The 15361-nt window shown below is 36.2% G+C and overlaps 1 protein-coding gene across 2 annotated transcripts; it reads left to right on the top strand.

Moving 5' to 3' along the window:
• The first annotated feature begins 906 nt into the window (after positions 1-906).
• LOC127799417 (magnesium transporter MRS2-I) lies at positions 907-15361 on the top strand. Of its 2 annotated transcripts, none has more exons than XM_052333442.1 (12): positions 907-1515; positions 1618-1647; positions 2416-2566; positions 8127-8248; positions 8852-8926; positions 13105-13332; positions 13410-13454; positions 14381-14425; positions 14507-14554; positions 14644-14763; positions 14855-14985; positions 15104-15361. In XM_052333442.1, exons 1-11 carry the CDS (start codon positions 1273-1275, stop codon positions 14939-14941), a joined length of 1194 nt encoding a protein of 397 aa, XP_052189402.1. In that variant the 5' UTR covers positions 907-1272; the 3' UTR covers positions 14942-14985; positions 15104-15361. The 2 variants fall into 2 exon arrangements, with proteins under 2 accessions (XP_052189402.1, XP_052189403.1); XM_052333443.1 differs by having other exon boundaries at positions 910-1515; positions 14525-14554.

Raw genomic sequence — 15361 nt, 5'->3', positions numbered from 1 at the left:
CACCGGAGAAGGAGAACGGTCGCAAATACAAAGTTGCACGCTATCATCGAAGAAAATGAACATTTATAACCATCGCTAACTTTTTCTTCCACCCCTTCCTCAGTGGCCACTAGTAAATCTTAGACAAGTCTCAGCCATATCTATTAGTTTATATTTTCGACAACAAGTTCTTGATGAATTCTTTTTCTACAATTATTCTTTTTTTGACGCACATATATGTCTATTAATTTATATTTTGTATGTATATATATATACATATTGCACTAGATATATATTATCATGTATATGTGTATTTATTATATATCAACTCGATAATGTCGGTTCCAATTGGGGTGTCAAGTTGACTTGACATTTTGAAAAGTTTTGATCATTCAACCTAATCGATGAGACATAGGACAATAATTCAAACATAATTAAATATATATTAATTTAATTATATTATAATAATAATTTAAAATTTAATAATTTTATATTAAATAATATATTAATATATTTATAAATGAGTTTGTTCACTGTCTATTTACAAACTTCTAATCGAGAATGTTTATGAACTTCTAATTGAGACTAGTATTTACGATTTTCTAATTGAATATATTTATAAGTTTTAACGATTTAAATTTTATTGAACTCAAGTTTGTCTTATTTACGAATCGAGTTCAAAATTAAGTTTAAATTTAATTTATTTATTTTAATGAATAAATTTAAATAAATTTTTATTAAATTAAACATCAAATTACTTGTGAATGTCACGAGCCATTTGTCATCCTAAATTAAACCGTAATTGACGTTGGAGTGAGTACTTGATAATTTCATATTATAATATAACAAGTTGAATTAAAATTTTGAAATGAGCTAGTGGTTCGGTTACGGCCTACGAGTCCAGAAAAACCCTGGGCCGACCAAATTGGTCCCACACCTAACCTGCCCCAATTTCACCGGAACCAAATCGAGAAACCTGTGCCAGACTCTCTCTCTCTCTCTCTCGCTCGCTCTCTCCTGTTCCATAGAATGAAATGAACGTACCTTATATTGATTGATGATTGGCTACTGCTCAATCCCCCTTTGTTTTTACTCCGCTGCTTGATTCAACAGTCGAAGAAGACACAATTCTCTTAATCTCCATCTCTCGCCATGTAATCTCCATCGGCAATCTTCTCCCCGCAGAAACCCTAATTGCTGGCTGCGCGACTTGTTTGGTATTGGGGTCTCATTGTGTCTGTACGTACGGAATTCTGGCAGATATAGGTAGGTGGAGATAGGGGATGGTTAGAGATGGGGCGGGAAGGGTACATCGTGCCGGCGGATCCACAGGCGAGTATGAAGAAGAAGGCCGCTGGCTCCAGGACCTGGATTCTGATGGACGCCGTCGGGAACGACACCGTTATGGATGTCGACAAGTACGCCATCATGCACCGCGTCCAGATCCACGCTCGCGATCTCCGCATTCTCGATCCCCTCTTGTCCTACCCCTCCACCATTCTCGGCCGTGAGAAGGCCATCGTTCTCAATTTGGAGGTGGGCGCCCGATTTTCTCTCTTTCTCTGTGTGCATGAAATCCTTGTTTGTTTGATTGGTTTTGGCTAATTCTGTTTGTTTTTCTGGTGATTTCGTCCGCAGCACATTAAAGCCATTATTACTGCTGATGAGGTGAGCCTTTCACTGTAATTTTCTCTCTCTCTCTCTCTCTCTCTCTCTTTCTCTCTCTCTCTCTCTCTCTCTCTCTCTTTTTTCTTTTTTTTTAAGTTTCGTTTTTCTTGTTATGGAGAGAGTTTTTGGTTGATTACTTGAAAAGGTTGGACCTAAGACAAGTATAGCTTACGTAGCTCCTAGCCAATTGGATTCATGGGTTGTGTATTAGTAGAGTAGAAAGGGTCAATTTTGGTTATGAGTGGAGACTATGATCGTGCTTTGACTTGGACGTTGGGAGAACCTTTTGTAGATCAGTAATTTTCTGCTGTTTGACTCTGACAAGTTCCGTTATTAATTTCAACGTTAAACTTTAATTTTCTTATTCTCTTTTTTTTCTTATGTAAGTTACAAAGTTGAGGTGGAAGAAAGGTTACTCACTATTTGTTGACTAATAACTATGGCTTACTTTTATGACATTATTATGAATACAGCAATAAGTCAACTGCATATTGTGGATTATGGTATAGTAGTGAAGTGAAATTAATATGTGGGCATGTGTTCAAGACTTTATTATACACATGTTCTCAATTGAAAAAAGAGCATTTATGACCCAAAATACACCTTTTTCCCTCTGTATTCATTTCCTGTCAATCATACATTGTCAACATTCTAAAATTTTGAACTAATTAATTGTTTAGTTTGCTTTGCTGAAGGGGAAGATTATGGTCCAGTTAATTTGGGGCTCAATCAGCAAATTATTGATATTGATTTTATGTTTTTTATTAGGTATTGCTTCGTGATCCATTGGATGATAATATTATCCCTGTCGTTGAGGAACTTCGGAGGCGATTGCCCCTTGTAAAGGCCATTCAAGAAGGTCAAGAAGATGGAAAGGAGTTAGGCGGGCAGCATGATGCTGATGCTGGGGAAGAAGATGGTATGACCTTTTGACTTAGTGACCTTTAAGTTCAGAAGAAAATAATTGGAACAACAAGAATTTTCCCTATTTTGTGTTGTCCTATATATATATATATATTATATATTCAGTTCTATATTTAAGTGTTGACCTTAAGACCGCCACACACAGCAAACTATCCCTCCAAGAACTCACTGATTATACCCCCAAATACCAGACACACAATCACTCGATAGAAAATACAAGAATAGGAATAGAAAACAGCAATAAAACACAACAAGAGACACAAGATTTTATCCTGGTTCAGTCTCATAAATGAGACCTACATCCAGACTGCCTTAGGCCCATGAAAACTCCACTATCTTGGAACCCTTACAGCAATTACATGCACTAGGAAAAACCTCTCTTTCACTCAGTCTAAAACCCTAGACTAAACAGAGAAGAAAAAACCCCAAGAGAAATACAAATTAACCCTTCTCTCGGCCTAGCACATTCGCTCAACTCTCTCAAGATAACCCAATGTTTTCATAAGTATTTCCGAGCCCTCCCAGCCCCTATTTATAAATCATAGAGGCGGGCAGAGCAGTTACAACTAACTGCCCATCCTAACCAGATTTAACTAACTACCGGACAGCTTGAAAACAAACTTACACACACATATTACAACAAGAAAAATATGCTAACGGATTTACTAAGAATAGAAACTAATCTAAAACAAATGTCTTCACAATTCTCCACCCATTTGAATTAGATTTACTGCACTCAAGCTTCCTTCACCCCTGCTCCACTTTCAATTCTGATCTGGAATAAAATTCAGCTACTTGATATGTTGCTGAAGTTTTGAAACTGGAACAACTTTAGTAAATATATCTGCAGCATTATTTTCACCTGCAACTTTGATTAGATCAACAAGTTTATTTTCAATGATATCCCTAATAAAATGATATCGAATGTCTATGTGTTTTGTCCTCTCATGATGAGCCTGATTCTTTGATAAATGTATAGCACTTTGACTATCACACATCAAAGAAATTTTTACCTCTAAACCTAGAAGCTCTCCCACTAGCCCCTTAAGCCATATAGTCTCTTTAATTGCATTAGCAACAGCTATATATTCTACCTCGGTAGTAGATAATGCTATTACATGTTGGAGGCTAGACTTCCAACTAATAGAGGAATTCCACAATTTAAACACATAACCAATTGTGGACATATGCTTATCGAGATCAGCAGCATAATCTGCATCTGAGAAGCCTAGAATGCTAGGTTTTTCACCTATCTTAGCTCCACCATAGGACAATACATTCTTGCTAGTGCCCCTTAGGTATCTAAGCATCCACTTTATAGCCATCCAATGGGGTCTACCTAGGTTTGCCATGAAACGGCTAACTACACTCATTGCATGAGCTAGATCAGGGCGGGTACACACCATTCCATACATCAGGTTGCCAACAGCACTTGAGTATGGAATTCTCTCCATTTCCTTTCTCTTCACCTCATCTTTAGGGGACTGCTTTGAAGATAGCTTAAAATGAGGTGCAAATGGCACACTCACTGGTTTTGAAACAGCCATACCAAACCTAGATAGCAGCTTTTCTATATAGGATTTTTGATATTAGAATATTTTCCTATGCAGTCTATCCCTAGAGATTTCCATCCCTAGAATCTTTCTAGCCTCACCTAGCTCCTTCATTTCAAATTCAGCTTTTAATTTCTGCTTAAGTTGCTGAATTTCTCTAAGGGATTGACTTGCAATAAGCATGTCATCCACATATAGCAGTAAGTATATTGAAATGCTAGGGAATATGTGCTTAAGATACACACAACAGTCATAGGAGCATCTTGAATATCCTTGGCCTATCATAATAGTATCAAATTGGCGATACCATTGCCTAGGAGATTGTTTGAGCCCATAGAGAGACTTTTTGAGCAAACAAACTTTCTCCACCTTATCCTTAACTTCAAAACCTCTAGGTTGGTTCATATATATCTTCTCCTCCAACTCTCCATGAAGGAAAGCTGTAGTAACATTCATCTGCTCCAATTTCAAGTCTAATTTGGCAGTGATGGCCAGTAGAACCCTTATTGATGTATGCCTTACAACTGAGGAGAAAATTTCATTATAATCAACCCCTTGGACTTGAGTAAACCTTCTAGCAACTAGCCTAGCTTTGAATCTAGGCTTAGAATTTTCATCAGCCCCTTCTTTTATTTTGTACAGCCATTTGCAGCTTACAATTCTTTTCCCTTTAGGTTTCTCTACCAATTCCTAGGTTTGGTTTTTCTTAAGGGAAGATATTTCTGATTTCATGGCTTCTATCCATTTTTGGGAATCTTTGGATGCTATAGCTTGGTCATAGGATTGAGGCTCTTCTTCAGAAATTTTGGAGGCACTATATAGAGCATAGGCTACTAAATTTGAGTAGCCAAACCTGAGTGGAGGCCTACGGACTCTAGGCTGCCTATCCCAAGCCACACTATACCTATCAGGATTGGGAAGATCTCCAATGCTGGAATCAGCATCACTGTCAGTCTCTTCTTCCTCATGTTGAGAGGTTTCAGCATTCTGCTCTTCATCTTGAAGCTAATCATTTTGGTCCAAAACTGATCCAGGTTCTATTTCATTTATTTCAGACTCTATTCCATGAATGTCTACCTTCATTGAGTCCCTCTTTTCACCTAGATCCTTCTGGGTTTCATTTTTGCTTAGACTCATGGTAGTTGACTCATCAAATGTCACATCCCTTGTGATTATGGTCCTAGGTCCTTCTGTTTCAAGGTTCCATAGTTTATATCCCTTTACACCAGTTGGGTAACCTATAAAGAGACATTTCCTAGCCCTAGGTTCAAGCTTGCCTTGCTTCACATGAGCATAGGCTAAGCACCCAAATATCCTAAGGTGGGCAAGACTAGGCTTGTGGCCTGTCCATTTCTCATAAGGGGTTTGCAAATCTATGGCTTTAGATGGGGTTCGGTTGAGAATATGGGTTGCAGTGGACACTCCTTCCCCCAATTTTTTTTTTTTGGCAAATGTGCATGAAATAACATGCATCTTACCCTTTCTAAAATGGTCTGATTCATCCTCTCAGCCACCCCGTTTTGCTGGGGATTTCCTGGTACTGTTAAGTGCCTAATTATGCTATTTTCATTGCACATTTCACTGAATTCCTTATTGCAGAATTCCAATCCATTATTTGTCCTAATGGCTTTAATTTTCTTGCCCATTTGAGCCTCTACCATTGTCTTCCAATTTCTAAAGGTCCCATAAGTTTGATATTTAGTTTTCAGCACATAAACCCACAACATTCTAGAATAGTCATCTATAATCGAAAGGAAATATCTAGAACCTCCATGGGTTGGGGTTTGGGCTGGGCCCCACAAATCCGAGTGAATGTAATCTAAGATAGACTTAGATGAGTGAATGGCAGTCTTATTAAACCTAAGTTTTGCTGCCTTTCCATAAATGCAAGACTCACATTTGGACAAAACCGAGACTTGGTTATTTTCTAGAATCCCTTGTTTAGCTAACTCCTTGAGCCCTTGCTCACTTATGTGTGACATCCTTAGATGCCACAGTTTTGCCAAATCTTGGGATTTACTACTTACTGTTGTAGCCTCACCACTTAAGGTGGAGGCTTGCAAGATATAGATGCCATTTTGCAGTTTGGCCTTCATGCAGACAAGTGACCCCTTGGTCACTGTTATGGCTCCAGTCTCCCCTTTAAATTTTAGGCCATTTTTGTCCAATTCTCAAGGGAAACCAAGTTCCTCTTGAGATCGGGCACATGTCTGACTGCAATGAGAGTCATAACAGTGCCATCATTCATCCTTAGCCTCACATCACCCACTCCAATAACCCTGCACTCATGGTCATTGCCCAGCAAGACTTTACCCCCATTGATTTCTCTATAGTTTTGTATCAAAACCCTCCTTGAGGTCATGTGGTATGAACAGCCCGAATCCATCACCCAATCATCATTTCCAGCCATTTCAGTGACAGTTAATGCCTCTGAACTACCATACCCAAGATCAACTAGGTTTGCTCCACCATCGGATGATTTCTTTTCAGCCTTGTCTTTCTTTCTTTTAGGGCAATATCTCTTGATATGCCCCTCCTCCTGGCAATGATAACATTTAATAGGGCCCTTTCCATTCCTAGACTTTCCCTTTTTCCCTTTCGAGTCCTTTTTGGTACTCCTAGACCTTACGGTTAGGGCATCACTAGGAGTGGATTTTACATCCATTTTTATTCTCAATTCCTTTGAGTTTAGGGCTCCTATTACATCTTCTAAAGATAGCTTGTCCCTACCGTGCTGTAGAATATCTACAAAGTTTTCATAAGACTTAGGCAATGAATAAAGAAGAACTAGGGCTCTATCTTCATCTTCATAGTTTACTCCTATATTCTCTAAGTCAAGACATAGCTTATTGAATTCATCTAGATGCTCTTGAAGTTTCTGATTTTCTTGCATCTTATATGTGAAGAATTTGGCCTTCAAATACAGCCTACTAGATAAAGTCTTCTTTAAGTAAAGAGACTCCAATTTCATCTAGATTTCAGTGGCTGATTTTAATTTTGAAACTTCTCGGAGAACTTTGTCTCCAAGACTCAAGATAAGCATGTTATATGCTTTCTTGTTGATTTCCTTATCCTCTAAAGATATAGTTTTAGGATCCTTACTTTCAGAGCTTCCCTCGGTAGTCACCTCTTGTTCGATTGCCTTTTCCAATCCAAGACTGCACAACAGGGCTTCCATTTTGATCCGCCAGAGACCAAAGTCATTGTTGTCGTCAAACTTCTCCACATCATATCGAGTGGTCGATGAGGGTGCCATAATTGCCTACCAGAACTGACTCTGGTTTCTTGAGAATCTTGAAAAATCTTGATAGGGTTGCTGGAGCTGATACCTGGAGCTCTGATACCAGATTGTTGACCTTAAAACCGCCACACACAACAAACTATCCCTCCAAGAACTCACTGATTATACCCCCAAATACCAGACACACAATCACTCGATAGAAAATACAAGAATAAGAATAGAAAACAGCAATAAAACATAACAAGAGACACAAGATTTTATCCTGGTTCAGTCTCATAAATGAGACCTACATCCAGACTGCCTAAGCCCATGAAAACTCCACTATCTTGGAACCCTTACAGCAATTACATGCACTAGGAAAAACCTTTCTTTCCCTCAGTCTAAAACCCTAGACTAAACAGAGAAGAAAAAACCCCAAGAGAAATACAAATTAACCCTTCTCCCGGCCTAGCACATTCGCTCAACTCTCTCAAGATAACCCAATGTTTTCATAAGTATTTCCGAGCCCTCCCAGCCCCTATTTATAAATCATAGAGGCGGGCAGAGCAGTTACAACTAACTGCCCATCCTGACCGGATTTAACCAACTACCGGACAGCTTGAAAACAAACTAACACACACATATTACAACAAGAAAAATATGCTAACAGATTTACTAAGAACAGAAACTAATCTAAAACAAATGTCTTCACATTAAGAAATTACTTCTTTGACATATTCTTTGTTTTTTCTGGTTACATTTGATGTCTTAATGATACATAGAATCTCCATTTGAATTCCGGGCCTTGGAGGTGGCTTTGGAAGCCATTTGTAGCTTTCTTGCTGCACGCACAACAGAGCTAGAGACTGCTGCTTATCCAGCTTTGGATGAACTCACTTCTAAGGTGTGCATTTTTGTATCTTTTGGAATTTATTTTTACTTGGGCTTTAGAATTTTGCTCTGGCATTCAATTGTGGAAATGATCAAGTTGATCTGATTAAGCTCAAGCATATTGCTCAACAGCACTTGCTTTTTGCATATCTTTGTTGCTGTTTGCCATCCATGTTTTAGGCATTGGGTCAAAACTGTTCGATTGATGGTTTCATATAAGTGGTCAGATTCAATGTAGTTTATGGTTAGTAATGCTTTTGAGTCAAAACATTCTCTAAATGTCCACTTGAGCTCAATTTTTCTACACTATAAACAATCCACTATATGCTTGGCCAGTCTATGTTGTTACCTAATGTGCTAAAATTTCACCATTATTGCAAGTTCATAATAAAATTTTAAGAGAATTTCTTGCACTCAATGTCCAAGCATTTTTCTTTTTACATGTCACCTGAACCATCCTCTTTGCAAGTGGATGTTTGTCTTTACATGTAATTAGTATTAAGTTATTATAAGCTCATATGAAATTTTAGCTCTAATGTTATCACCGGTCTATTTGCATGTATCTTGTATTTGTTTCTCCATTTTTACATTTGCAGATGACAACACCGCCTTGCAGATTAGTAGCCGTAACTTGGACCGGGTTCGTAAATTAAAGAGCGCAATGACTCGGTTAACTGCTCGGGTTCAGAAGGTATGTACTTTCTATCCTAGGGTGGTTTTTGTATTTTCAAAGTCCTCCTTCTCAACTTGGTGCGAAACCCTTAAACATTACCCATGAATACATGATATAATGGCCTTATAAAGAGTATGACTGTGGGCAGATGGATAAAGGTCTAGAATTCATATAACCAATACCATCTAGTGAGATTAAGGCTTGTGATTTTTGTTGTTGTTGGTGGTGCCAACTGGGTTTCTTGATGTTTCAATGCTGAATGGCTTATGATTAGAGGCAATTTCTTAGATTTCCATGTGAGCTTACCAATTTAGCAATAGACTTAACAAGGAAGGCAAGAATTTGTAACCTGGCAACATGACCTTTAACCTTTAAACTAAGAAGCATATAAACTTCATTTAAATAAACTAAAGGGTACTGGAAACCTCATGGACAGTGACAAGCATGCAACATGCTTCAGACACATGTCAGGCATGCTGTCTAGGGTGTGCTATTTTTTATTGATGATGTTTTTTAGATAAACCCGATATTAGTATGTCGCTTGGCAATGCACCAGGAACATGTGTCCCAACCAAAAATTGGGGGTAATAATGCAATCTTGAAAAAAAAATTGGGCTCATTATATAAGATAACATAGTAGTTGGTTCTTATGTGGTTCGCCCCCTTTTGGTAGTTTGTTGTTGATGCATTATATTTATTAATGTAATAGACAAAATAAGTGGGGGTTCTTGAAACTTTCTTCTTGATTCTCTTTTTCATGATTTTCTTTGTTTGCCCTTTTTGTTTTGGTTAGTTTTTATTTTGATAGAGCATGTAATTATTATATTTAATGGTTATGCTTGACATTAAAGATACAGAATGTTGTTTTTTAGATAATTTTAACAGTGTTATGTTGCATTTGCATTGTATCTGCACAAAACTTCTGTATATATATGTTTTATGTGTTATCTCTTATAGTTTTGGAAGTAGTTGTGTTCGGTATCCGTCTTGTGTTACTACTGGGTATCCCTGTCTGGTTGTACCCATACCATGTGTCCGCGTCCATACTTTCATAGTCTTTAAATTATCTTGTATTAAAAGGTTTTTTAAGAAGGATGTTTGTTGTTTCCTAAGACATATAGATTTGTGCCTTGATATACTGTTAGATATTTGTGAGAATTTCCAAGAAAATGCTTTCAGTGTGCGCATTAGAAAGAATGTGGTGCCTTTAAACTTTTATTTACCAAAACTAGTTTGAGTAGGATATTAGTTTTAAAACAAATATGACTTTCTTTTTGTGATTAATTGATAATAAAAATTGAAAATTCCAACTCAATAAGCACATTGGGTTGCCCACATAAAATTCCCTGAACAGATAAGGAGTCCTTAAAAAACTTTTGATTGTTATGCTGAACTGGGAAAGTGCAATTGCAAAGGGAACAGTTGTAACATGTGTCAATTTATTTTGCTATGGTACTGTTGGAGCCATTTTATCACTCATTGAGAATGTTAGATGTCAGATGTTTTGTTGCATTTGCATTAGATTTGATCCATAGGAGGATCATAAACCTGTAATGAGATAATTTTGAAAGACATGGCAGTGTTATGCATAGTGGTCCATCTTGTACTAGTCAGTGTACAGTTTTTCTTATTGGTACAGTACGTACTGATACAAGTATATTTCAATTTGCTGTTTTAGATATATTGCTATGTTGACTTTTTTTTTTTTTAAATATATACTATTTTCATAAAATTTAATTTATTTAATATAAAATTTCCTATTTATTACTATTATTCAATATTAAATTATTTGATAGCAATATGACAATACTATTGAATATAGGAATGCAAATGGAATGCTTTAAACTCATATTTAAATTATATATACTATTAAGTCTTTTCAACACTCTTTATTATTTATTAATTTATCTCAATCAACTTTTAATATGTGATCTGAGATATTTTTTTCTTTCTTTTTGCAAATTTTTGGTCCCCTTCTAAGAATGGTAAAGGTTATTTTTTTCTGTAATTTTAACAATTAAATTAAATTTATAAACTTTAAATGTCAAAAAGTAAATTGTACATATATAAAAAGAGATAATAATATAGAATACTTTTTGTGACTTAAGGAGCTAAAGTTTTAATTGATTCATTACAACTCTAATATTAAATAAAAATAGGAAAAAATATCTTTAAAACAATGAAATATTTGATACTAGCCTATACAATGCAAAAAATCTTGATATTGGCTAGTACAGACAGGTAAAAGCTTTGTATATGTGTGAAATATGCTCAGAGCTTCTTTGGCTGTGCTGTGGTGGAGGAAAGTGGTTTTTTTAATGACAAAAGCACTGTTGTCTATTATTTGTACCGTTTGGCCAAAATTTTAAAGTGCTTTTAATGACTACAAAAGCAGTCTTTCTGCTGTACGGCTGGAGGAGAAATTTGGACCTTCTGCTGTATAGCAAAATTAGAAGCAGAAAATTAAATTCTTAATAGACAAAATTAACCTTAACAAACATTTAAATTTACAACTCTTGTCCAGTCTAAAAAGCATTTTTATGTGTACACACATACATATATATATATATATAATTAGAAAATAAAGAGGCAGTGGCCGACCCCCATCACTGGGGTTTGTCTTCCCCAAGCAATGGGGTGACCCCCAGCAAGGCAACCCCCAGCCATGGAATTCACTCACAGCGCCAGCTGTTGCTGCCCTGATGTATGCACATATATACATAAAATATTGAATGAAAATTATAATAAATTATTACTGTTAAAAATAATATTTAATCATAAGAATATAAAATGTTAAAATCATTTTTAATGGTATAGTATTAATTATAAAATCACTTCTTTCAATGTCCCTTTTTGATAATTTGATCGTTAAAAGCACTTTTTTCATTCATTAACCAAACACATATAACAACTTTAAAAGCACCTTCAAATCTGGCCAAAAAGTGATTCTGATAAAAGTGCTTCTCATGAAAATGATTCTGATGACGGCAGAAATTTTACAGCAATGCCAAACTGACCCTTAGTTTTGTTCTATTTTTATCTAATACAGTGGATACTAGTTGGGGCCGAACCTGTATGATAAGGTATTCAGAACTATAATCTATGATATGAAAACTAGCTTTATGATTTGAAATGAACATTCTTTCTTTAATTTTTGTGATTAAGTTTGAAGTCTCTCTTATCAATGATAGACTTCTTAGTTGCTATGGTGTCCTTGTAGATACAATTACCAAACATAATTAGGTCAGTTAGCACGTTTTCACCCATGTATCAGTGTATAAAAACCTTCTCTTTATCTGATTTTTTTTTCTTTTTTTATGAGCTAATCCAAGGCTAATGTGCATCTTCCCAGTTTGTTATCCCTTATAAGGTCTTCAGGCCTATATGCTTACTAAGATAAATTTTCATTGATTAAAGAACATAAATTTTGTTAGAATTTTATTTTCAAAATTTAAGAAAGACCAAGAAATCAGCTGCTGCACAGGCTATTACATGGTGCCCTGGCATTGGAGTTCTGTCAGAGATGTAAAATTCTTAATGTGCACTGAGTTCTCTCTCTTAGAGGAGGGTTGGTGCAACTGTTTTTCTAGAAGGGAATCTTCATTTGAGCAGTCGCTTCCCTTTTTGGAATCGAAATGTGCTAGTCCTTAGAAAGCAATCTGAGAGTGCCAACTTTGCACAAAATTTGGAAGGAGAAAATACACTGATTTATGTATATTGTCTCCTTAAAGATGAACTATTTTTCTCAGCTGGCTGCTTTGCAAAATAGAGGGAGATTATTAATATTATTCAAAAGCGGACTCCCTGTAATTTGATATTGTGTGGTATGAGTTTAACTGTAAGCTAGTCTATCAGCTTTATGCCCATGCATAATTCATGGATTTGATGAAGTAGACAGATGATAGATCACAGAGGTTCTATTCTTGCCCATTTTCTCTTAATGAAGATTGTCAAGCATAGTGGGTGATAACAGGTGGACTTTGTAAAATCATGGAGGCTGACAATGGTTTATGTTCTAGATTATTTTTTCCCTATTAAATCTTCCACAAAGAAAAACATGATTTGCCTTGCTACATGAATTCCTGGTGCTGCAGATAGTTAAAAAAAAAAAAAAATCTTCATATGTAGCATGAAGGGAGAGATTAATGTGATCTGAAGTCTGGGCCTTTGATCTGAGCTTACATTGGTGGCTGCAGGTCAGAGATGAGCTTGAACAATTACTCGATGATGATGATGATATGGCTGACCTTTACTTGTCCAGAAAATTGGCAGGTGCATCTTCTCCTGTAAGTGGCTCAGGTGCTGCCAATTGGTTTCCTGCATCTCCTACCATAGGTTCAAAAATATCTAAAGCAAGTAGAGCGAGTTTAGCAACAGTTCGTGGCGATGAGAATGATGTTGAGGAGCTTGAAATGTTACTCGAGGTAATAACAATCACCTGCTTTTTCTTTTGTTATTCCTCTTAAAGTTATATCATTAAGGAACTAGTGTGTATTTGCAGGCTTACTTTATGCAAATTGATGGAACACTAAACAAATTGACGACGGTATGTTTTAACGGTTTTGGTCTATTTATCCTAGGTTTATGAAAGTTAAGTTTGGACACATGGTTGTGGGAGTATTTCTCAAAAGACATGGTTTAGAATTCCTGTACTCTCTTCTAGCCCACTCACTATCAATTTTCTATGCTTTCTCAGAACACGTTTGGTTTTAGCTAGGGTTTATTCTGCTTCTATCTTGTTCTTTTAATTTCTCTTAGGCCCTATATATTTGCAGAGTACACATCTAATCTGGTTTTGTCTAGTGTGACGTATGTATGTATGCTTGGTCTTGAACTAGTCCTGCACAGAAATGGTAATTCATGCAAGATGTGGCTGTGATAATGTGACATGGTAAACAAATTTAGCATTTCAGCATGCACGCTGGATTCATCCTTTATAAGTTCTTATGCATCCGCATTACTTTCTTCATGAGAATGTTTGAGTAAAATAGGTCAATTCCTTTCCTTATATGCGTCATCTTTATTTCTGCGGTGCCAGATTTTCCACATAATTGGGACTAGATTTGGGATGCTCTGATGATCAAATGGTTGATTATTACTTATCTAAAGCTTCATGTGTCTGCTTGAGCTGGTTCATTTTGATTGCCTAATCTTAATGAAATATCTTTGTTAGACAGCATAGACAGGGACAGTTTCTGTTAGAAGTCTTATTGGGTGATGAAAATGACTTCTATAATCCGTTGTTGCTCATTCTTGAACTTCACATTCTGCCTCTGTTCACTTTGTGTATGATCATAACCATCTTGTTTCAAGTTTGATCATGTTGTACCAACAGAAGTCAGATTAGTGTTGTTTTAAGTAGGGCTGAATACAAAATTGTCTTCATTTACATTGTAAAACTCCTTATTTATTTCTCGGATGGAAATAACTTTTTTTACCACTTAAACTGACCCATACTTAAAACATTTGCAGCTGCGTGAATATATTGATGATACTGAGGATTACATTAATATTCAGGTAACCAACTTCAACTAGGATTACATTAATATATTTATGGGTAAAATTAAATTTCAATTTGTTTTCCTAAGCACATCCTAGTTCTTCTCTTCATGGCAGCTTGACAATCATCGAAACCAGCTGATTCAGGTATTATACTTACTGATAACCCTACCTTGCTTTCTTGTTTTTGCTGGTTTAGGGTTGAGGTTGACTAAACTTATTCTACTTCATGGCAGCTAGAGCTTTTTCTGAGTTCAGGAACTGTTTGTTTGTCCATCTACTCGTTGGTAGCTGGAATATTTGGTATGAACATCCCATATACATGGAATGATAATCACGGATACATGTTTAAGTGGGTAAGCCAACAACTTCAGCACTAGATTTGGTTAGATAATTGCAGCTTCTACTTCGAATTCAGCTGAATGTTCATCTTCTTCCTTTCACCAGGTGGTCATCTTTGCAGGGGCAGTTAGTGCCATTCTTTTTGTTCTCATAATTTCCTACGCTCGCTACAAGGGTCTTGTTGGATCTTGAAATCCATAAATTCTTAGCTTGTCGGAAATAATTTATGCTTATAGGTAACTGTAGTTTCCACAACTTACTGACTTTAATGCTTCCTTCATTTTATCTTTTTATCAAGTTATCTGAATTAATCTGTTCTCCACTTTTTCTCTTTTGATCTCTTGATTGCATCAGATTCAGCAGCCCCTCATGGCTCAAGATAACATGGACAATACAATTTTTAAGAACTCCAATTTAGCCAGTCTGGGTGCCTGCCTACGCAGATATAACAACTGTAAACAGCTTACAGACTACAGAGTGACATTTTTACCTTTTCTTATATCGGTTTAGCTTGCTATTGTTTAAGCATGAAGCCGGGTCTATCATAAGGCTTCTTATCTTTGTAATTATGTACATTTTTCACAATTATATATAATGAAACAATTTTTCTGA

This window comes from Diospyros lotus, chromosome 4 (assembly GCF_014633365.1).
Source record: "Diospyros lotus cultivar Yz01 chromosome 4, ASM1463336v1, whole genome shotgun sequence".
Lineage (NCBI taxonomy): Eukaryota > Viridiplantae > Streptophyta > Magnoliopsida > Ericales > Ebenaceae > Diospyros > Diospyros lotus.
Note: the sequence above shows the minus strand (reverse complement) of the source record. Positions and strands in the feature narration are given on the sequence as shown.

Excerpts from the sequence above, each read along its gene's own strand:
- LOC127799417 (XM_052333442.1), top strand. The coding sequence starts at position 1,273 with ATGGGGCGGGAAGGGTACATCGTGCCGGCGGATCCACAGGCGAGTATG. Across the intron at positions 8,249-8,851 it reads TGGATGAACTCACTTCTAAG|ATTAGTAGCCGTAACTTGGA; the intron begins GTGTGCATTTTT and ends ACCGCCTTGCAG. Across the intron at positions 13,333-13,409 it reads AGCTTGAAATGTTACTCGAG|GCTTACTTTATGCAAATTGA; the intron begins GTAATAACAATC and ends GTGTATTTGCAG.